Source organism: Spermophilus citellus (genome assembly GCF_964194105.1).
Source record: "Spermophilus citellus genome assembly, chromosome: 9".
NCBI lineage: Eukaryota > Metazoa > Chordata > Mammalia > Rodentia > Sciuridae > Spermophilus > Spermophilus citellus.
In genome coordinates this window covers 7,103,378-7,125,277 of record NC_138191.1, presented here as the reverse complement: position 1 = coordinate 7,125,277, position 21,900 = coordinate 7,103,378, and the positions used below count along the sequence as shown (strand labels likewise).

The 21,900-nt window shown below is 47.0% G+C and overlaps 1 protein-coding gene across 1 annotated transcript; it reads right to left on the bottom strand.

The window, feature by feature from the left end:
* Window positions 1–78: 78 nt before the first annotated feature.
* LOC308655701 (polyamine-modulated factor 1-like) lies at window positions 79–21,841 on the bottom strand. Its single transcript, XM_081305853.1, has 5 exons — window positions 21,652–21,841; window positions 3,984–4,089; window positions 2,873–2,973; window positions 1,188–1,383; window positions 79–335 (listed from the first exon to the last, which is right to left on the bottom strand). Exons 1-5 carry the CDS (start codon window positions 21,807–21,809, stop codon window positions 282–284), a joined length of 615 nt encoding a protein of 204 aa, XP_081161979.1. The 5' UTR covers window positions 21,810–21,841; the 3' UTR covers window positions 79–281.
* Between the last annotated feature and the right edge of the window lie 59 nt (window positions 21,842–21,900).

Genomic DNA, 21,900 nt, shown 5'->3' with positions numbered 1-21,900 from the left:
AGCGCTGGGGGTGGTGCTGGCCCGCACCTGAAGGAGAAAGGCCCAGACTCCACGTTGGGCCACCATCTCTGGACAGAAGGGAGGAGTCTGAAGGTAGTACATGTGACCCTGGGGGAGCCTCACAGCACTGCAGCAGTGGGGCTTGCTCGGGCCTGATCCTCCATCACTGCCTGGAGATTGGCACCATTTCAGCTGTCCTCAAAGGCAGCCCGCCCAGGCGCAGCATGCCGACCACAGCCCTCGACCTTGACTGCCCTCTGCTCTCAGCCACAGGCTCCGCCTCACTCTGGCTCCCTCAGAACGGCCACCAGTTCCCGCTGTTCTCCATGCAGAGCCTGAAATCAGCAGGAGAGAATAGCTTCACAGGCTATGAGGAAACCAAGCCCTTTCTCTTCTGAGCTGAACTGGGGCGTGGGTTTCCCCCAGGGCCATGTGACTCATCACTGGCCCAGGAAGGCGCACTAGGACAAAGATAGGCAGGAAGTCTACCACTCAACGGGTACTGATGGCGGGCTGGGTACCAAGGACACCTAGGCTAGGCCTCCCCAGGGCAAAGTTCATTTTCTTTTTCGGTACTGGAAATTTAACCCAGAGGCAATTTGTCACTGGGCCACATCCCCAGTACTTTTTGTTTTTTGTTTTTACTTTTTATAATTTCTTTAACTTTTTTGAGCCAATAAGAAACCCCATTTCATCACTGAAAACCGCATTTCATTGCCTGCCAGCTGTGTCAGCCAGCTTGAACACTCTACCCTTTCTATCCTCAGTCACTTGGGCCACTTTCAAAAATTAAGTTCATCTTCAAAGGACATACACTGTTGCTGGAGAATGAGTTCCAGATGTACTGAGGGCTCTAGAAGTCATTCCAGTGTGCACATTTTGAAGATACTGTCTATGTTCCCAGGGAAAAGTACAATGACCATTTCCTGGGACACACCTCTGCCCTCTCTGGGCCTCAGCCGTGGCAGCAGGGAATCCATGCTGCAGTTAGAGGTTAGAAGGGGCAAGGCAGGCAGCAGCCCATCTGCTATGGTGGGAGAAGCCTGCTGCACACATCCAAGCAGAAGTGATGAGTGACTCTACCACCATAGGAGGCCCCTCCTGCCTCTGGGGTCCCTTATGTTGGAAGGGGATCTCTGAGGGCCTATCAGGGATGAAGGGGAAAGCAGACAGGGCTGGACACTTGCCTGCCAGGCCTGCTGCCGGGCCTGGACCTGCAGCTGCATCTCCTCCAACTGCCTGCGCCCAGCCAGGATGGCATCGGCCAGCTCTCTGTTCTTGGCCTCCTGTTTCTGCACATGGCACCGCAAGGTGTTCCGTTGCTGCAGGAAGTAGGGTGCCATGGTGCTGCACAGGTCTTTCTCTGGGATCCCACTGGGGCGCCTGAAGGGCCATGTGGGGGATAGAGAGGGAGGGACAATGTGTGGGAGGGTTCTACTTCCAAACCAAATCACTGATGTTCCCACCCCAGTCCCAAGTTGGGCTAGCTCCCTAGATCTCTCCCTCTTACCTCCCAAGCCCTGCTCCTGATGGGAACACTGCCCGCCCCAGGCCCACTGCCACCAGCCTTCCACCCCACACTCCACATTCTCCTCTCTCCCACACACTCCCCCATCTTCAGGTCTAGAGGTGACTTCCCAGCCTCTGCCGCTGTCCTTGTGAACATGTGCCCTGCTTGTGTATCACCCTATCAGGCTGGGAGCTGGAGAGATGGGGTTGTGACAGGATGAGACTTCCCAGTAGGGTGGCTCTGGAGAGAGGACCCAGACCTTGAGGCTGGATGACGTGAGAAGATAAGGAGAGAGGGTGTAAGGAGGCAAGATCACACAGGGAGCAGGCACCACTGTAGGTTCTTCTAAAAATTCTTTTTTTTTTTTGGTTTTGCTACTTGAGATTGAACCCATGGGTGCTTAACCACTGAGCCACATAACCCCCCAGCCCTTTTTAGTTTGAGATAGGGTCTTGCTTTATTGCTGAAGCTGGCCTTGAACTTGTGGAGCCACTGAAATTCTAGGCATGTGCCAATATATGGCTTAAAAATTCTTTTTTAGTTGTAAAATTTCATTCTTTTAAGAATTAAGGTCACGGGCTGGGGTTGTAGCTCAGAGGTAGAGTGCTTGCCTGGCATGTGTGAGGCTCTGGGTTCAATTCTCAGCACCACAAAAATAAATAAGTAAAAGAAATAAAAGTGTTGTGTCCGTCTACAACTAAAAAAATATTTTTTTAAAAAAAAAAGAAGAAGAAGAAAAAGAAGTAAGGTCACAAAGCACAAGAATGGCATCTCTCCCCTCTGGCCTGAGGTCCTGTGAGGGCAGAGGTAGTGGAAGGCTGCGATGGTCTTGACGGCCTCTCTCTCCACTCTGTGCTCAAGGCCTTACTTCTTCCTCCGGTTCATGGCACTCCAGGCTGCCAAGCTGCCCACTGAACTGTCACTTGCAGAGTGTCTCTTGTTCACTGCCACATCACTGGCTTCTAAAACAGTATTTAGCATGTAGTAGGTGCACCCTAAATGTGTGTTGAATAAACCAATGACTCAAAGCCAGTGCCTGGCCAGCCTAACCTACATAGGATTCCCAATTTCATTGCTCGGCATCCTCTGTCCCTCCCCTCCTTCCTCCCACAGGCCCAACAAGCCCTGAAATGACCTCCAAACCACTTCCCTCCGGAACCCCTGGATAACATGCACTTGCCCTGGGGCTCTCCTCCCAGGAGGGAACTCTGCATTTCAACTGTTTTTGGTTATTGTTTGGTGTTGTCCCTGTCAAAGGGTCCTCTCTCAGGGCTATATAGAGCCCAGTGTCTCAGATATGGGGTCAGCCTCAGAGTCTCCTACCAGAAACTGAAGTGCGGTCCCTTCCCGCTCCTTTCTCACCAGGCTGGTTCCGTGCAGTCTTTGCCTTCTTCCACAATTTTATCCAAGGAATTCAAGACAGCTTCTAGGTTCCCTTCTTTTTTAATTTCTGAAATTTCCTCCTGAAGAGAAAGGAGGAAAAAACTGAATGATACTAGACAAGCCCAGAGTAGAAATACACTAAATTCTGGCTCATTTCTGCCCCCCTCAACCCCCGTGGTACTGGGGATTGAACCCAGGGGTGCTATACCACCAAGCTACATCCCCAGTCTTTTTGAGACAGTGTCTTTCTAAGTTGCTGAGGCTGGCCTTGAACTTGTGATCCTCCTGCCTTATCTCCCCAGTTACCGGGATTACCAAAGTGTACCATCATGCCTGGCTAACATGTGACATTTATACTTACGAAAATAAAATATAGGGACTGGGGTGGTGGCTTAGCACAGTGCTCACCTAGCACATGTGAGGCACTGGGTTCGATGCTCAGCACCACATAAAAAATAAATAAAGGTTTTGTGTCTGACTACAACTTTATATATATATATATAAAATATATATATTTTTAAAAGGAAATAAAATATAATATGGCAAACATTTAGAAAGAATGTGCAGCAAGCCTCTCTCCCTGCCTTCATTTCTGGGGGCTGGACACTGCCTTTGCCCACTCTCAGCACCTGTCCCGATTCCTCACACTGTGGTGCTAACAGGGCCGTCCTCGACTCTCTAGAGACACTGCAGTTACTTAAAGACATGAATGGAATCATAGCCTTTTTTGGATTCACAGTGGTATTGTTTATTAGGTGGCTTCTTCTGGGCAAGGCCTTGGCCCAAAAGCTGAAGATACAAAGATGAACCTGACCCTGTCCTGCCCTTGCAGAGCACACACGGCCCAGTAAGGCAGACGACATATAAACACATAATTACAATACAGCACAATAAGAGAAAGGGGCATTTAAGATACCCACATTCTTTGGAGGAGGGGGGTGACTGGCACTGCAGCCTGCTGTGCCCAGAGGGTGGCTGAAGGGGCTGAGAAGACAGAGGGGCAAAGAGTAGGGTCACTGCCCCCAGAGGACCAACAATCTAGAGATAAAAACCTAAGCTAATGGTATCTTCTGGGCCTCTTGTCACTCACCCGGACAGATGCCTCCAGTTGAGTTATAAATCTGTCATAGATTCGCTGTGTCATCTCAGGCTGCAACTGGTAGAAGCGCTTATAACAGTCCGTGAATCTCTGGTAGCTGGCAGGAAGAAGAGAAGTCAAAGGTAGGGAGGGTCAAGTGCACAGCCAGTCATCAAGCTGCCTGGGCACCTCTGCTTCTCATCACAGGACTCAAGCTTTATCTGCTTCATGGCCCTCTTGCTAATGACAATAAATGCAAATCTCTCATCAGCAGCTCACATCATAGGATGCTTCAATCCCACCACCAGTGCCCCACTTGGCTTCCCATTTTTTCTCAGCAGAGCCCTCACTGAATTCAGGGAGTTACTTCTTAAAGAGACTTATGATGAGCCAGGCTCAAAGGCACATACTTATTATCCCAGCAACTCAGAAGGCTGAGGCAGGAGGATTACAAGTTTGAGGTCAGTCTGGGAAAGTTATCAAGATCCTGTCCAAAAACAGGGGTTACGGCAATAGCTCAGTGGTAGTACATCCCTAGATTCAATCCCCAGGACTGGGGGGAAAAAAGAAGGTCATCATAAGGCAGGATCGGTGGCATGTACTTGCACTTGGGAAGCTGAGGGGGGAGGATCACTTAAGCCCAGGAGTTCAAGACTCATCTGGATACTGGGCACAGTGGTACACACCTGTAATCTTAGCAGCTCAGGAGGCTGAGACAGGAGGATACAAGTTCAAGGCCAGCCTCAGCAACTTAGAGAGGCCCTAAACAACTTAATGAGACCCTGTCTCAAATTTAAAGAAAACAATTAGAAAGGGCTGTGGATGCAGCTCAGTGGTGAAGTGCCCCTGGGTTAAGTCACCAGTTCAAAAAAAAAAAAAAAATTAGATCTGAAGTATATAGTGAGATCGTCTTAAAAAGAAAAAAAAGTGAGCCATGATTCATCTAGCTATGGTTATTTACCCTTACTGTGCATAAAATTAACAAGAAAGTGATCTGTTATAATAATAGATCACTGCCCTCCGTCAGTTAGCAACCTCCCAGGTGAGGCTGATGCTACTGGTCTAGGGATGATACTCTGAGAATCTCTGGTCATTCCAGTCCCCCTGAACACCAGCCTTAGCAACTTAGTGAGACCCTGTCTCAAAATAAAAAGGGCTAGGGAAGTAGCTCAATTGTAAAGCACCCCTGGGTTTAATCCCCAGTACTGGGGGGGGGGGGACTTTTTTTTTTTTAATTCATGGAGTACCTGCTATATACTGATTGCCCACTAGGTACTGGGAATTGCCCTTCTGTAGCTACCAGTTGAAAGGGCAAAATGGAGAGATATCAGCAAACAGAGGCTCACATGACTGTGGCACTTACCACTGTGGAGAGTGGTTTATGGGCCAGAGTTATGGTGCTTCATTCTTTAAGGTGAGGAGGAGGTGTTGGTTTCTTGTGAAGCAACGTTTAAGTGAACTTCAGAATGTGTCTAAGCCAACCAAGAGCACTCAAGCACACAACAGCTTGCACTTAGACTCTACTGGGGGTCAGGATGCTCCTCAATCATGTGGATCAGTCTGGTGGACCACTGGATAAACATGGCACAGGCACCTGCAGCCAGATACAGGGTCCCATCCCTATTTAGGGAATCACTGTTAGTTCTACCTCTCTCACAACTCACTGGGCCTCCCCACCCAAGTCCCACGGTTTTGGAAATAGGTAGTGAGAAAGAGCAGTGTCATGCTAAAGCAAACTCAGAGGAGCTTACAAGAGGACTCATGCCTCAGCAACTTACCGAGGCCCTAAGCAACTCAGCAAGACCCTGTCTCTAAATAAAATACAAAAAGAACTGGGGCTCAGTGGTAAAGCACTTGCCCAGCAGGTGCAAGGCACTGGTTTGATCCTCAGCACCACATAAAATAAATAAAAGTATTGTGTGCATCACAACTAAAATATACTTAAAAAAAAAAAAAAAAGAGCCGGGGATGTGCCTCAATGGTTAAGCAACCCTGGGTTCAATTCCCAGTACCAAACAAAACAAAAACAAGGAAACTCACCACCCCCTAAATACTACCTCCTAATCATTCTACTGCACTTTATTTGCTCCTGAGGTTATTTATATGTCTCTGTGTAACAGAAATGCTGTACAAAGATGTACTGTCCATTTCTTCCCAACTCTGTATTTGGTAATGCCAAATCGGTAGCTTAGGAAAATGTACACTTTGAAATTGGCAAATCAGGGCTTACTTTAGAGAGTTGGCTTTAAACACCTACCAGCACACTTTTGGGTCACAGGGATACGCCTCCTACCTTTTCAATGGTAAACATTTCATATTAGTACACCTTGGAGGCTAAGATTGAGTGAAAAGGACAATTCAAAGGGTAGATGCTGGGCTCAGTGATAGAGCACTTTCCTAGCATGCATGAGGCCCTGGGTTCAATTCTCAGCACTGCATTTAAATAAATAAAACAAAGGTCTATTGATAACTAAAAAAAAAAGATGCTGGACATCCTTTCAACCCTCAGTAGAATCCCAGAGACCTTGTTTTGTTGCTGGCCCCACCAGCCACAGAATCTGTGGTTAAAGGGAGGAATGTGAAGGGACACATGATCCTTGACCAAGCTGGGCTGGAACTGAAACCTGGTAATTGTGGCTTGAACGCCAGAAATCCTTTTCCTTCTCCCAGCCCACTCTGGAGGCAGAGGGTCCAAGCAGGGCACATCTCTACTCAGTTTAGCTAGACAGAGCCCAGGGCAAGGGTGACCACTACTGTTTGTGAACTCTCCTGCAGCCTCCTTATGGTTTAAGAATTAGTGAAAGTGGTCTTGGGGCTGCCCTGTGGTAGAGTGCTCTCTAGTATGGAGGTCTGGGCTCAGTCTCTGCACCACAAAAATTAATGAAAGTGGAGGACCCCAGAACCATGCACATTCTTCAGATACGCAAGATGGGAATTTATGTTAAATAGGACCATGTGGCTTAACCAAAGAGGAAAGCCAGACTGGACACCAATGTCTATGAGTACAAGAGGAAGCTGTTTCCTTCTTTGAATGTCAATGCAGATTTGGAAACGGTTTGAATGCCCTGAGGATTTACGAAAAAAATACTCAGGGAGAAGCAAAAAGTGATATGTTTTAGAAAACATTCATGACCATTTGTTCCCCAATTGTAAAATTTTCTCTTTTTATACAAGTGATAACACCCCTGTGGCTAGGATGTCCTCTGCAACGTTGCTGGGATTTCCAAGGTGTCCAGAGCCGTGTTAGATTCACAGCAGCACGTAACACACTCCTTCTCAGAATGGGTGACTGAGACTGAGGAAAGGCCTCAGCTGTCTGGCCCTCGGCCTGCCCAATCCAGCCACCTCTCCCACCCTGGGCCCCAAGTCCAGGGACTGGACTGCTTGGACAGAAGAGTCCTTCCCAGTCTGTCAATGCTCCCCTTAACCTTGTGACAGAACAGGCTCCTGGCCCTGGCTTTCTGAGCTTACACAGAGGCTACCAAGCTGTGCCCTGGAAAGTGCGCTGGCTCTGAGGACAGACTGCCTGTTCTTTTGCCTGCGTTCAAATTCTACCTCTGTCACTCATCAGCTGAGTGACCTTGGACAACTTATTTACCTCCATAAGCCTTAGTTTCCTCCTCAGTCAAATCGGGATAATAACTGCATCTATATTTCACAAAATTACTCTGAAAAAAGAGGTGCTTAACCATGGAGCCATGTCCCCAGCCCTTTTTAATATTTTTTATTTTTTAATTATTTTTTGGGGGAGGTACCAAGGATTGAACTCAAAGGTACTTGACAACTGAGCCACATTCTCAGCCCTATTTTGTATTTTATGTAGAAACAGAGCCTCACTGAGTGCTTAGTGCCTTGCTGTTGCTGAGGCTGGCTTTGAATTTGAACTCAGGATCCTCCTGTCTCAGCCTCCGGAGCTGCTGAGATTATAGGTGTGTGCCACCATGCCCAGCTATGTAAAGTACTTAGTGTAGTGCCTAGCACACTGAGTGTTCCTGGTTAGCTATAGTTGCCAGTACTAGTCTACAGAACAGTTCACACCACCCCTCAGAGGTATATGTCAGTAATTTGACTGCTCAAAGCTGAGAAGTCTTCTTCCTCTGGAAGGCAGGTGATGAGTAAATGTGTCCTGGTTGCAATTGCAAATGAAGAAACCACCCAAGCAGTAGAAACCATCTGGATCTGTCACCACTAAAGAGTAGAGGTTAAATTGTGCCCCCCCCCCCGCCCCCGCAACACATACAAAAGGCTTTTCTTTTTCTTTTTTCTTTTCTTTTTTTCGTTTTTTGCAGGATTTGGGGATTAAATCCAGGGCCTCATGCATACCAGCCAGACAAGTGCTCCACCACTGAGTCCAAAAAGATCAATAAAAGGAATTTATTATTATTATTATTATTTTAAATATTTATTTTTTAGTTTTAGGTGGGCACAATATCTTTATTTTGTTTTTATGTGGTGCTGAGAATCAAACCCAGTGCCGCATGCATGCTAGGTGAGCACACTACCACGTAAGCCACATCCCCAGCCCCGGAACTTTTATTATTTTTAAAAATATTTTTAGTTGTAGATGGACACAATACCTTTATTTATTTATTTTATGTGGTGCTGAGGATGGAAGTCAGTGTCTCACACGTACTAAGCAAGTGCTCCACCACTGAGCTATAACCCCAGGTCTGAAAGTAACTTTTAAAAACCATGCTATTAGTTGGGTGCAGTGGTACAATCTATAATCCCAGCAACTCTGGAGGCTGAGGTGGGAGGATCATAAGTCTGAGGCTAGCCTGGGAAACTTTTTTTAAAATTTTTTAATTAATTTTATTTTATTTTTTACTCAAATAGGGCACAACTTTTCATTTCTCTGGTTGTACATGACATAGAAAGAATCACACCATTTGTGCAATCGTACCCTTACATAGGGTAATAATGTCTGTCTCATTCCACCATCCCCCCGCTCCTCTGTTCAATCCAAAGTTCCTCCATTCTTCCCTTGCCACCCCCCATTATTGATCAGCATCCACTTATCAGAGAAAACATTCGGCCCTTGTTTTTGGGGGATTGACTTACTTTGCTTCGCATTATATTCTCCAACTCCGTCTATTTACCTGTAAATGCCATAATTTCATTCTTTAAGGCTGAGTAATATTCCATTGTGTATATATACCACAGTTTCTTTATCCACTCATTTACTGAAGGGCATCTAGATTGTTATCACAGTTTAGCTATTGTAATTGAGCTGCTAAAAACATTGACAGCCTGGGAAACTTTGCAAGACCCTTCTCAAAATAAAAAATACAAGGGGCTGGGGATGTAGCTCAGTGGTAGAGCTTCCCTGGGTTCAATTCCTAGTACCACAATAAATAAATAATGATATAAGATATAAATAAATAAACACCCCAAATTACTGTTTTTTTTTTTTTTTTTAAGAGAGATTCTTATTGTTTTGCCCAGGCTGGTCAAATGATCCTTCTGCCTCAGTCTCCCAAGCAGCTGGGACTACAGGCACATGCCACTATGCCCAGTGTCACATTATGAGTTTCAAAATTGACATGACCATACTAAACTGATTTTAAATTATTATTTTCTCATAAACATTACACAATGTCAGAAAACTTCATTGTTTTTGAACTCAATAAGAAAACATTTCAACCACTGCACTAAAAAGAACTAAGAACTCACTATAGGGGGTCCGGATACAGCCCAGTGGTATAGCACATGCTTAGCATGAATGAGGCCCTGGGTTCAATCTCCAGAACCATAAAACAAAAACAAAAACTGTAAATTATCACAGAAGTTTGACTTTTATAAAATTAAAATTTGAAATACAGGTGTAGACAAGTCCCGGTGGTTCACAGTCTGCTGGCTTACATATGCAGATGAACTGTAAAGGACACTATGGAAAGTCGGATTGGGCGCAGACAAGTGAACACATGTTGGGCAGGATCACAGTGCACACAGCACCAAGGGAGCCAAGGCTTGCCTTTGTCCCTGGTATCTGTTTCACAGGTTGCCCACAAGAGGGCAGCAGTGACTGGCACTCCCTGTTCCCCTGTTCCCCACCACCAAACCACCAAAAGACTAGGGAGAGAGGCCACTGAGTCATCTGTCAAGACAGATCCCAGCTGTGTGGCAAACAAGCGGACCCCTCCCCCCACCCCCGCACAGACACTCCTGCTCTTTATCCTCCCCACTCCACCTGCTAACTGCAGTTGTCCTGTTCCATTAAATAAACGTTTCTGTTTGGGCTTTTTCTCTCCCCTTTCTCGGTTCTGTGTATACTGGGCAGCCCCAGGACCGAAAAAGGGAGAAAAGACAAGAGAAACGTGAAAATAAAGAGAATCTCCAGGGGCTGGGATGTGGCTCAAGCAGTAGCGCGCTTGCCTGGCATGCGTGCGGCCTAGGTTCGATCCTCCGCACCACGTACAAACAAAGATGTTGTGTCCCCCGAAAACTAAAAAATAAATATTAAAATTCTCTCTCCCCCACCACTCTAAAAAAAAAAAAAAAAAAAAGAATCCCCAGATCAGGGATTCAAGATGAATAAATATTAAAAAGTTATCTCTTGCCATGTGCTGTGGTGCATGCCTGTAATCCCAGCAGCTCAGGAGACCGAGGCAGGAGGATCACGAGTTCAAAGCCAACCTCAGCAGCTTAGTGAGGACCTAAGCAACTAAGTGAGACCCTGTTTCAAAATAAAATTTTAAAAAGGGCTGGGGGGGCTGGGGTTGTGGCTCAGTGGTAGAGCGCTCACCTCGCTCGCCCGAGACCCTGGGTTCGATCCTCAGAACCACATAAAAATAAATAAGTGAAATAAAGTGTGTCCAACTACAACTAAAAAATAAATATTAAAAAAGGGGGGGGGGCTGGGATGTGGCTCAGTGGTTAAGCATCCCTGGGTTCAATCCCCGGTACCACAACCTCCCCCAGAACAAACAAACAAAAAAGTTATCTTTCGCTGGGTGCAGTGGCACATATCTATAATCCCAGCAAGTCAGGAGGCTGAGTTAAGAGGATAGCAATTTCCAGGTTAGTCTGGGGAATTCAGCAAGATATTGTCTAAAAATAAAAATGGCTGGAGATGTAGCTCAGTGTTGCAGTTCTTGCCTAGCACACATGAGGCCCTGGGTTCTAACCCCAGTAACTAACAACTAACACACACCCAAAATTATCTTTTATTTTTATTTATTTGTTTTTTAGTACTTAACCAATGAGCCACATCCCCAGCCCTTTTTATTTTTTGTTTTGAGGTAGGGTTTCACTAAGTAGCTTAGGGCCTCACTACGTTTCTGAGGCTGCCTTCAAACTTGTGATCCTCCTGCCTCAGCCTCCCATATTGCTGGGATTAAAGGAAAGCACCACTGTGGTGGTACATACCTGTAACTCCAGTGACTCAGGAGGCTGAGGTGGTAGGGTGAGGCAGAAGGATCACAAATTCAAGGTCAGCCTCAACTTAGTGAGACCCTGTCTCAAAATAAAAAGGGCTGGGGATGTAGTTCAGTGATAAAGTACCCCAGGTTCAATTACAACAACAGCAATCTTTTCAGTGATAGAGTACTTGCCTACCATGTGTAAGGCCCTCAGTTTGATCCCAGGCACCATGGAAAATAAAATAAAATGAAAATTGATCTTTATTTGTGTGTTTGTAGTGCTGGGGATGGAACCAAGGACCTTGCTCATGCTAGGCAAGCCATTTATCACTTAGCTACATCCCAAGCCCAAAAAATTAATCTTAACTATGTCTTTAGGTTATTTGGTCTCTTAAGTTTACTTAACTTTTATTGTTTGTATGCTGCCATTGGAAACTGCTGGAAAATATAAATTAAGAATCTGAAATTGGGATACTTTCCCAAAGGAAAAAACCTTCTGATTTGATCAATATTAACATGAAGACAAAAAGTTCCTTCAAGATAATTATATTCATTTGATAAATACTTACCAAGCACATAGCAGGCCAAGCATGGTGGTGCAAATACAAAGAGGAGAAAGTGTGATCCCTGCCCTCACAGAGGGTATAGCAGTAATCTTAGAAATGTTTACTGAGAACTGACTGGTTCCAGGCCCTGGTCTGAGCACTCTCCATGAGTAACTCACTGAATCCTCACAAGAACACTGTGAGGTGGGCTCTATTATCATCATCCCCATTGCTCAGGTGAGTAAGCAATGGTGGAGAGGAGACTGCCCAAGGTCACACAGCTGGCATATGATGAAGCCAGTAGGAACAGACACAGCCTGCACGCTGCAGGGCACGGAGGGACCCTACACAAGAGTCTAACTGAATCATGATGGAAGAGCTGGAAAAGGGTTTGAAGCAGGGATGACTTGGGTCGCTATGTGAGCGTGGTTTCAGAAGGCATTTTGAGCTGAAATGTCAGTAGCCTTGAGAAGGCAGAGACAGCAGAGATACAGCTGGGTGGTCTGGAGACGTACAAAGAAGAGAATTAGCGTGACAGGCTGGAAGCACACATCACACTGGTGAGTCACACCCAGTCACACCCAGACGTGAGGAACCAAGCCCTACCACCAGCCTGCAGCATCTGCACAAAGAGGGCAAGGTATTTCCACGGCACTGAGAGAGTTTATGTATTAAAATCACTCTTTTTCCATGGAAGAACCGTTTCCTATGAACACCAACAATCTTCACCACTAGCTTTATCCCTTTTTTTCTTTTTCTTCATTTTTTTGCAGTGCTCGTGATTAAACCCAAGGCCTCATACCAGACAAAAGCTCTACCACTCAGCGACACCCCAGCCCCTTCAACCAGTTCTTGGACAAACTCAATTGGCTCTTTCCTTGGTCACTGTCAGATGAATGCGTTAAGTCACTTTACACAAATCATACCCTGCACAGCACATCTCTGGTCAGAAGGCTGAGCAAGAAGGATATGGGCTGGACCAGATGGCACCTAAGAACTTAAGAACTGTCAATCATCTCTTGCTCCCTCAGCCCTCACGGGACCAACATTCCTGGGGCACAGGTGCCCAGCTACCCTAGGTACCGATGGCAACCCAGCTTTTCTCTGAAGTTATCTCTAACTAATCTTCATCCTGAGTCCCACTTACAACACCTCTAACCAACTGCCCCTCAGGCAGGTCCCAATTTGTAACACAACAAAGAAAAGGAGCACCCTCACCTTCTTGCTGTAGCTAAAGAGGTGAATGGCTATTTTCAGAAGGCCCAGGAGACTGTAAGGACAGAAAAGACTTTATCTTCAAATAACAGGCAGAGGTTGTAAGTGGTAGGCTCCAACCAGGCCCCATTTCTACATTTTAAAGCTGAGAGAACAGATTTGGCAGCCTCTGCCTCAGAAGATTCCTCAACAGAACACTGGAGCATGGGTTCCCAGGATCTGACAGTCCAGTATGGCTGATAATCTTCCAGGCACTCTGGGGTACATCATAGGATTTGCCTTCCTATTGAAGCTAATATTTACATTTAAAATATGCTGAGTTGTGGGGAAAATCAATGTGGGTTTTAAAATAGCCCTCTGGATACCCAACATGTAACTAAACCAGAATTTACTATGTGTAGATTCCTGTCCCAGGTATAAGGACTTTGTCCTTGAGACTGAAGAATGATTATTAATTTACTTAACTATGTATTTGTGTATGTATATACCTATCCATCTATCTACTTACTTATAGTACTAGGCATTGTATTGCTGAATTACATCCCCAGCCCTTTTTATTTATTTATTTATTTATTTTGAGGCAGGATCTCACTAAATTGTTCAGGCTGGCCTAGAACTTGTGATCTTCCTCCTCAGCCTCCCAAGCAGCTGTGATTATAGCCATGCACCACCACAGGCAGCAAGATTAAGGACTTTAAATTCTTTAACTTAATGACTTGGGGTGGGGGACTGAGGTCAAGTATTTGTATACATCTTAAAAGTTTGTATTCAAGCCTGTCATGAGGGCACACACCTGTAATCAAAGAGGCTCTGAAGGCTGAGGCAAGAGGATTGCAAGTTCGAGGCCAGCCTCAGCAACTTAGCAAGGCCCTAAACAACTTAGTGCCTCAAAATAAAAAGGGCTGGATATGTGTCTCAATGGTAAAGCCCTTCTGGGTTCAATCCCTGGTACAAAAAAAAAAAAAAAAAATCATACTCAATATGACATTTACTAGGCATTGTCTATGTGGAAATCAGCCATAAGTTCCTATTTAGCCAAATGAAGGCAAGGATGTTTTAGTGAGCAGCAAGTAGAAAGAAAAAGGTGGCAGAGACAGGGGCAGAGTAGCAGCACTAAATGAAGAAGAACCCTTCTGCAGGCATATGTCCACATTGGCATGTAAGTGTTCATCCTCTGTACTCCCATGGCCTTGGCGTGTGGCTGGAGAGACAGGAAAGGGCCAAGGAGTGAATGGCCTTGTATGCTGGGCTAAGGAGCCTGCATCTGATTGTGAAAGCAGTCCTGAACCAGTTAGACATGTTATGCAGAAGGGCATGCTCAAATCTGAGGTGCAGACTGGAGAGATGGGGGCAAGACTAAGGGTGGAAGGCTGGTTTGGGGGCTGTGAGAGAATTCAAGCAGTGATGGTGGGAATTGGAAAGGAGGAGCCTGAAGAGAGGCTGGGACTAGCAGGGCTAGGAGGCTGACTAGAAAGGAGCAGGAGGGGTCAATGAGGACTACCAAATCTCTGACTAGAGAATGGGTGGACAGTAATTCCTACAACCATGTAAGGGATCACAAGAAGAGAAGAGAAGGAAGAGAAATTATGCTGAGCTTGATGATTCTGTGGGACACTAAGTGGAGATTTCCAATAGTAAATAGATGTCTAAAACTGAGTAGAGATATGGCTTGGGAACCCTCATTTATTTCAAAACTATTTGTTGAGTGTCTCCTATGTGCTAGCACCATGAAAAAAAGCAATGAATAGAGGATGATAAATATGACTGAAAAGATCCTGCCCTCAAGAATCTTACATTTTATGCAGGCAAGATGGACCACAGCTATAATTTGGGCTTCAATGTCTCCCAAAGACCCATGTGTTGAAGGCTGGAATTCTTAGAAGGTGGGGCCTAGTGGAAGTAAGTTAGGTCACTGGAGGCATGACCTTGAAGGGGATATTGGGACCCTGTCCCTTCCTCTTCCTTTTCTTCCAGAATGCAATAGATGAGCAGCTTCCTCCAACACAGGCTCTTGCTATGGTGTGTGCCACCTCCCTACAAGCCCAAAGCAAGGAAGCCAATCCATCATGAACTGAAATTCCCAAATTATGAGCCAAAATAAACCTTTCCGGGCTGGGGAGGTGGCTAGGTAATAGAGTACTCACCTAGCAGATGTGAGGTGAGGTTTGATTCTCAGCATCATGTATAAATAAATGAATAAAATAAAGGTCCATGAACATCTAAAAAAAATTTTAATAAACAAAATAAACCTTTCCTCTTATGAAGATGATTTATCTCAGATATTTATTACAGTGACAGAAAGCAGAAGTCCTTGACAGAACTTTAAAACTCTGCTGAGGGCTGGGGATGTGGCTCAAGTGGTAGCGTGCTTGCCTGGCTTGCATGCAGCCTGGGTTCGATCCTCAGCACCACATATAAAGATGTTGTGTCCGCTGAAAACTAAAAAAAAATAAAACTCTGCTGAAAGACAATCTGACTAAATGGATAGTTTTAGTCAGCTTTTTACGTCACTGTGACTAAAAACCTGACAAGCAAAATTGTAGAGGAGAAAACGTTTACTTCGGGGCTCACAGTTTCAGAAGTTTCAATACATACAGGAGGCCCCAGTCCTAGGGGCTAGAGGTGAGGCTGACATCATGACAGAAGAGTATGGGGTGGGGGGAAGCAGCTACATGATGATCAGAAAGCAGAGAGAGATCTCCACTTGCCAAATACAAACACAGAGCCCAAAGCCACGCCTCCAATGACCCACCTCCTCCAGCCACACCCCACCTGCCTCCAGTCACTAGTTAACCCCATCAGGGGATTAATTCACTGATTGGGTTAAGGCTCTCACAACCCAATCATTTCCTCTCTGAAGCCTCTTGCATTGTCTCACATGTGGGCTTTTGGTGGACACCTCACATTCAAACCATAACAGATATATTATATCATGTTTGTGGCTGAATGATGCCATTGTAGAGATACCAGTCCTGCCAAAATTGATCTATGACTCAGTATAATCCCAACCAAATTTACAGCTGAAATTTTTTTCCCCCAATACTGGGGATTGGACCCAGTGTGCTCTACCAGAGAGCAACACCCTTAGTCCCTTTTTTCATGTTTTATTTTTATTTAATTAATTAATTTATTTTGCAGTGCTGGGATTTAACCCATGGCCTCACACACCCTGGCCAACCTATATTCCCTTACTCCATGCTTTTTTTTTTTTTTTTTTTTGAGTGAGTGAGAGAGAGAGAATTTTTTTAATGTTTATTTTTTAGTATTTAGTGGACACATCTTTGTTGGTATGTGGTGCTGAGGATCGAACCCGGGCCGCACGCATGCTAGGCGAGCGCTTGAGCCACATCCCCAGCCCTCTCACTCTCTCTTAAAAAAAATAAATAAATAAGGGCAACAGTGAAATCCCGTCAGGTTAATGAATCCTATCTGAAGGACAATTCTTTACTCTGTCCCTGATTATGTCCCTCCCAACTTGAGAGGTTATAAAATTGATTCTTCTACAAAATGAGGGTAATTGAAAACAGTACTTGTAGATTTTTTCCCCCACTGTTCTTATGTTGCAAATGAAGCTGGCAACGTTGCTTATGTTGGTAAATATTTTATGAAGTGTGGTTGTTTTATGAAAACCCCAAAGTATGAGAATCATTGCTTCTTATCACCACATAAATATCCCATTCGTATTATCACTTAGGACTTAGGACTTGATGGGCTGGGGTTGTGGCTCAGTGGTAGAGCGCTCACCTAGCACATTCGAGCTGCTGAGTTTGATCCTCAGCACCACATGAAAGACATGAAAAAGTGTGACCACCATATTGCTGACCTCTGCAAGCAGCAAGCCAGCCTCCACGCATTGGTGGAGAAGGCCCGGAATGCCCTCACAGAGCGGCAGAGAGACCTGGAGATAAAGACCCAGCAACTGGAGATCAAGCTGAGCAACAAGATAGAGGAGGACATCAAGAAGGCCTGGAGAAAGTCCACACAGGCTGGCGATGACCTCATGCACTGTGTGGACCTCTACAACCAGGCCCAGTCCAAGTGGTTTGAAGAGATGGTGACCACCACTTTGGAGTTGGAGCGGCTGGAGATGATCCGGCAACATCTGTGTCAGTACACACAGCTGCGGCATGAGACTGACATGTTCAACCAAAGCATAGTAGAGCCCGTGGACCAACTGCTTCGAAAAGCGGACCAGGCCAAAGACAGAGAGCTGTGGGTCAGAGAGCACAAAACGGGCAACATTCGCCCCGTGGACATGAAGATCTAGACACGCCTGTGCGACTCCTGGGGTCCTGCCCAGGAGAGGGGCTGGGGGTCCCATGGAGAGGGGGTGGTGGCTCCCGCTGGGTGAAGCTGCCCTCCCACCCACTCTCCTGTCCACTGAGGACAGAGCTGGTAATTCCAGAAGGGTGATCTGGATGGCTCAGCTGGGGAATCCCAAATATTCCCAGGCCAAGAAGAAAACCTGCAACCCTGCCCTTGTCTCCAAGACTGAAGCCCCTCCAAACCCCATGACGTGCTTGTTGCTCTGAGAACAAACTGAGGCTGGAACTTTGTGGTCCCTGCTGAGTTCCATAGGGGTGGCTGTCACATAGTTGTGCCCTTGGATGCCCCAAAGCCCATCCTCCAGCTGGTCCCTTTATCTCCAGGGCTTTGGAAGATCAGGGAAGGGCTGTCTCTGCCTCTAAGCCAATGTTAAGAACAGAATCATGGATAGAAGGCGCCTTAAGTAAGCTCAGCCTGCACCTAGAATCCTTTATGGCCCTTTCTCTATTTTTTCTCATTGCGTTCTGGGAGCCCAAATCTGGCTTTTCTTGGCCACTTTTCATTCCCATGGGTCTTGGGAAGGCCTGTTTTCTGTCTTCCCTGACCAACCCTGCCCAGAGAGGTCAGGATGGAACTACCTCATTCAGCAAGTTAGCCCCAAGTCAGAGCACTGAATCATGGTTCCTATCAGACCAGGCATCATCTCTGAAGTCTCTGGAAAATCCCGATCCCTCCATTCCTCAGCTGCTTTCTCAAGGCAGTCCCCACCCCCTCCCTGCCACCCCTGCCCAGTCTCACTAGAGGGAGCTTTCCAAAGTTCTCCGCCCGTGAGACCCCCTCCAGCTGTGTGCATGTCCAAAAGCTTTGAGAGATGGAGATGAGCCAGAAACCACATGGGGTCTGTCTCCCATGGTGTCTTGTCTAACATGGGGCTACCCTGACCCCCGCTCTCCCAGGCTGCCCACCAAGGGCTTAATAGGGCTAGGTCAGTCCCACATGGGAGACAGGTTAGGGCAAGTCTTTGTCAGACTCCATCTGCTTATGCATGATAGGGTTTGGACTGCTGTCCCTTATATGAGCATTGCAGACTCTCTCTTTGCTATCCAGGTGTGTCCTGCCACCTGGGTCTCCAGCTCCTCTGAACTTTCCAGAGCCCTGCACCGAACCCTCACTTGGTGCCAGCACCTCCTTTCCCTCTGTCCGTCTTCCCTGGAGAAGCCTGAGCCAAGTGTGAAGCTTTTCAGCACTACCCCTGGGTTCAGCCCGCCACTTTCTTTCTCTACTACAGCAAATACCATCTACCCCATCTTAGCCTAGAGAATCAGCCTCAGAAGGCTGGGAGAAAAAATTGACACAGTGAGCAAAGAACAGCTTCTAGCCAGAAACCCCTGCTCTGAGAGCCCATCTTTCTTCATCTTTCCCACTGATGGCTTTCTGCTTGACCCTTCCGTCTCCCATGGGGGCAGAATTCTATGAGCACAATTCACGGATCTTTCCCTCCGTTTCACATTGCTCATAATGGATGTTAATCTTGAATCCTTCAGCATCTCTTCCATTGAATTAGAATGGCTTTCTCATAGTTTATTTTAGAAAGATGTTCAATATACTAAAGCAAACCAGATCTTGTAAAAAAAAAACAAAAAACCAAATATCAAATTTATGTGCCCAGCACAGTGGTGAACATTTATAATCCCAGAGGTTAGGGGGGCTGAGGTAGGAGGATTCCAAGTTTAAAGCCAGCCTCAGCAACTAGCAAGGCTCTAAGCAACTTAGCAAGACCCTGTCTCTAAACAAAAAATAATAAGGGCTGGGGATTTTGGCTCAGTGGTTAAGCACCCTGGGTTCCATCCCTGGTACAAAAAAAAAAAAAAAAAAAGTCTATGTAATCCTACTCTGTTTGTCATTTTGGTTATTTGGGTTGATTAAAAAAAAAAAAAAAAAAAAAAAAAAAACAAGGTGGCATATGCCTGTGATCCTAGAGACTCAGGAGACTAAGGCAGATGATCACAAGTTCAAGGACAGCCTCAGCAACTTAGGCCCTAAGCAACTTAGCAAGACCCTGTCAGAGTTATGCAAAATATAACAATGAGATACCCTGGTTTTACACCTGTCAGAATGATAAATATGAAAATGGTGGATGCCCAGTGATGGTAAGGATGTGGAGGACAGGAACATCTTTTCCGGAAAGCAGTCAGACAAAACACAGGTATTTATATATCTCAGAGAAATCCTAGCACTAGTCTAAGGATAGACAAGGTGATGAACCTGCCATCATTTGTGGAGGAGGGAGTTACAGACAACCAGGTGCCCATAATAAGGAATAGTTAAGTGGGAAGTGTACACCATGGGAGGACAACTAGCACTGGGAAGCTACGAACCCTAGGTACTTACAGACATGGTTGGGACTTTAAAATGATATGTGTGGGGTAAAAAACCCACAATACCATTCATATAAATTTTAAATACACACAGACAAAAAGGACAACATACTGGGCCAGGAATGTAGCTTAAGTGGTAGAGAGGGTGCTGTGCCTATGTGCAGACCTGGATTTGATCCCAGCACCAAAAACAAAACAAAACAAAAACCCACCATAGTTTTACCCTGACCCCTTTCCTCATTGCTCTCTATCCCTTTTCCCTGATATATACATTCCAGGAGGGTGGGAACCCTGTTCATCTCTATTACTGCTATATATCCAGCAACTAGAACAGAGCCTGAGATGCTGTTGATAGTCAATAAATATTTGTATCATGAGTAAATGAAGAACACATAGCCAACAAAAGTGAGCCTTTGAGGAAAGAAGAGGGCAAGAATGAGAGGGGGAAAATAAATAAAGGACATAAAATAATGGTATGCCATTATTGGTCCATAAAAATAATTACAAATTATTTCATCAAATTCATTATTATAGCAAATTATGCCCGGACTGGTAAGGCTTCCACCTGCCTGGCCAGCCTCCCTACTGTACTTTTCCTTGCTGCAGCCAGGAACACCCCCCAGTTCCTAAAATACCTATCACCTCGTGCTCTTTGCAGAAGCTACCCCTTTGCCTTTATTGCTTTTTCTGGTTTTTCAAAAAGCTAGCTTCATCTGGACATTCAAGTTTCTACTTGATGTACTGATTAGCAACCAAAACCAGAAGAAACTTCTGGGAGAATGGGCAAGACAGGAACCTGACTGCAGGAGCACTGAGAGGGAAATGAAAAGATCCAACGAACTCTTGTGAATATTAGCAGGGTCTATGCACTTCTGCACTGTCCGATGTCCCCAGAGCAGGCTCCCCTCACTCTATCCCTGTTCGGGATCTTACCAAGCTTTTGGTCATCTCGTTTTATGTTTCTACTTGTTGCATATAAACCCAGGCGGAGGTCGTGACTGCTCTACCGTGTACCTGGTACCCACAGAGGAGGCGCTTCCGGACGCTGGGTTGAGCGGGGACACCCGCAGAGCCACCCAGGAGCAGTGAGTCCTGAACAGCGGAGGAGGGAGACCATCTGTCCTGGAGATGGGCTTGGGGTCTCACTGCTGCCCAGGGCGGGGCTGAACTCCTGGGGCCCCGTGAGCCTCCTGTCTGGGCCTCCTGAGTAGCCGGGACAAGTACAGGCCACCAAGCCCAGGCCCAAAACGTGAGGCCCGTGAACAGGGCCGGTGGGGCCAGAGCCGGACGGAGGGGACGAGGCCAGGCCCGGCTCCGGGGAGCTGGGAACCGGCTCGGCGCCGCAGTGCAGGGGCGGGGCGCCAGGGCACAGCCTCCCTTTAAAGCGTCCAGTACTGTCCGCACGAGGCCGAGGCGGACGCGGTTCGGTTGCGCGGCAGGTCGGGTCCTCTACCCCGTGATTCCTCCGCGGCCGGCGCCGTCCGGGGCGCTCAGTCCGAGGCAGCGCGGTCGCCGATCGCTGAGGAACCAGGGGGCAGTGGGCCGCTGAGCCCGGCTCAGCTAGGGCCGGGGCTCGAACCCCATCTAGCGGCAAAGGCCATCTTCCTTTGAGCCGCTTGTGGACAAAACCGGGCTTTCCGGCGGAAGGAGCGGCTGCTTGTGGCGGGCCCACGGCAGGTCACCTCGGGTGGTAAACGTCACCCGACTCCTCCCGGCTCGGGAGCGGACGGGGCAGCACCAGCGCGGCCGCCCCGCCCCGCCCGGGAGCTCGCGCCGCCCACCCTCCGCCCGCCCCGCCCCGCCCCGCCCGGGAGCCCGCGCCGCCCACCCTCCGCCCGCCCGAAACCGCGGGAATTGCACTCAGGCGAGGACCCAGCTCGGAACAGCTGCTCTCCCTCATCATCCTCCACTTTACCTCCCGGCGGCGACCAGCTTCTGGAGAAAAGTGTCCACCGTGGTGTCAAGGAGCTTCACCCGCGAAATGGTAGTGCCGGGTGACACGGACTCGGAAGACGACCCCTCAGACCTTTTTTCCTCAGCCGCAGCCAGATGGGCGCTACCGGCTTCCGCCATGTTGAAGTCGAACCGCCAAAGCGAACTGGTCCTGCCGCCCCACCCACCTGGGCCCCCGATTGGGTGCTTCCGCACGGGACGCCTCCGATTG

Coding starts and splice junctions, on each gene's coding strand:
- LOC308655701 (XM_081305853.1), bottom strand. CDS start 21,809: ATGGCGGAAGCCGGTAGCGCCCATCTGGCTGCGGCTGAGGAAAAAAGG. Junction 4,090..21,651: donor AAGCTGGTCGCCGCCGGGAG/GTAAAGTGGAGG, acceptor TCTTCCTGCCAG/CTACCAGAGATTCACGGACT. Junction 2,974..3,983: donor AACTGGAGGCATCTGTCCGG/GTGAGTGACAAG, acceptor CTTTCTCTTCAG/GAGGAAATTTCAGAAATTAA.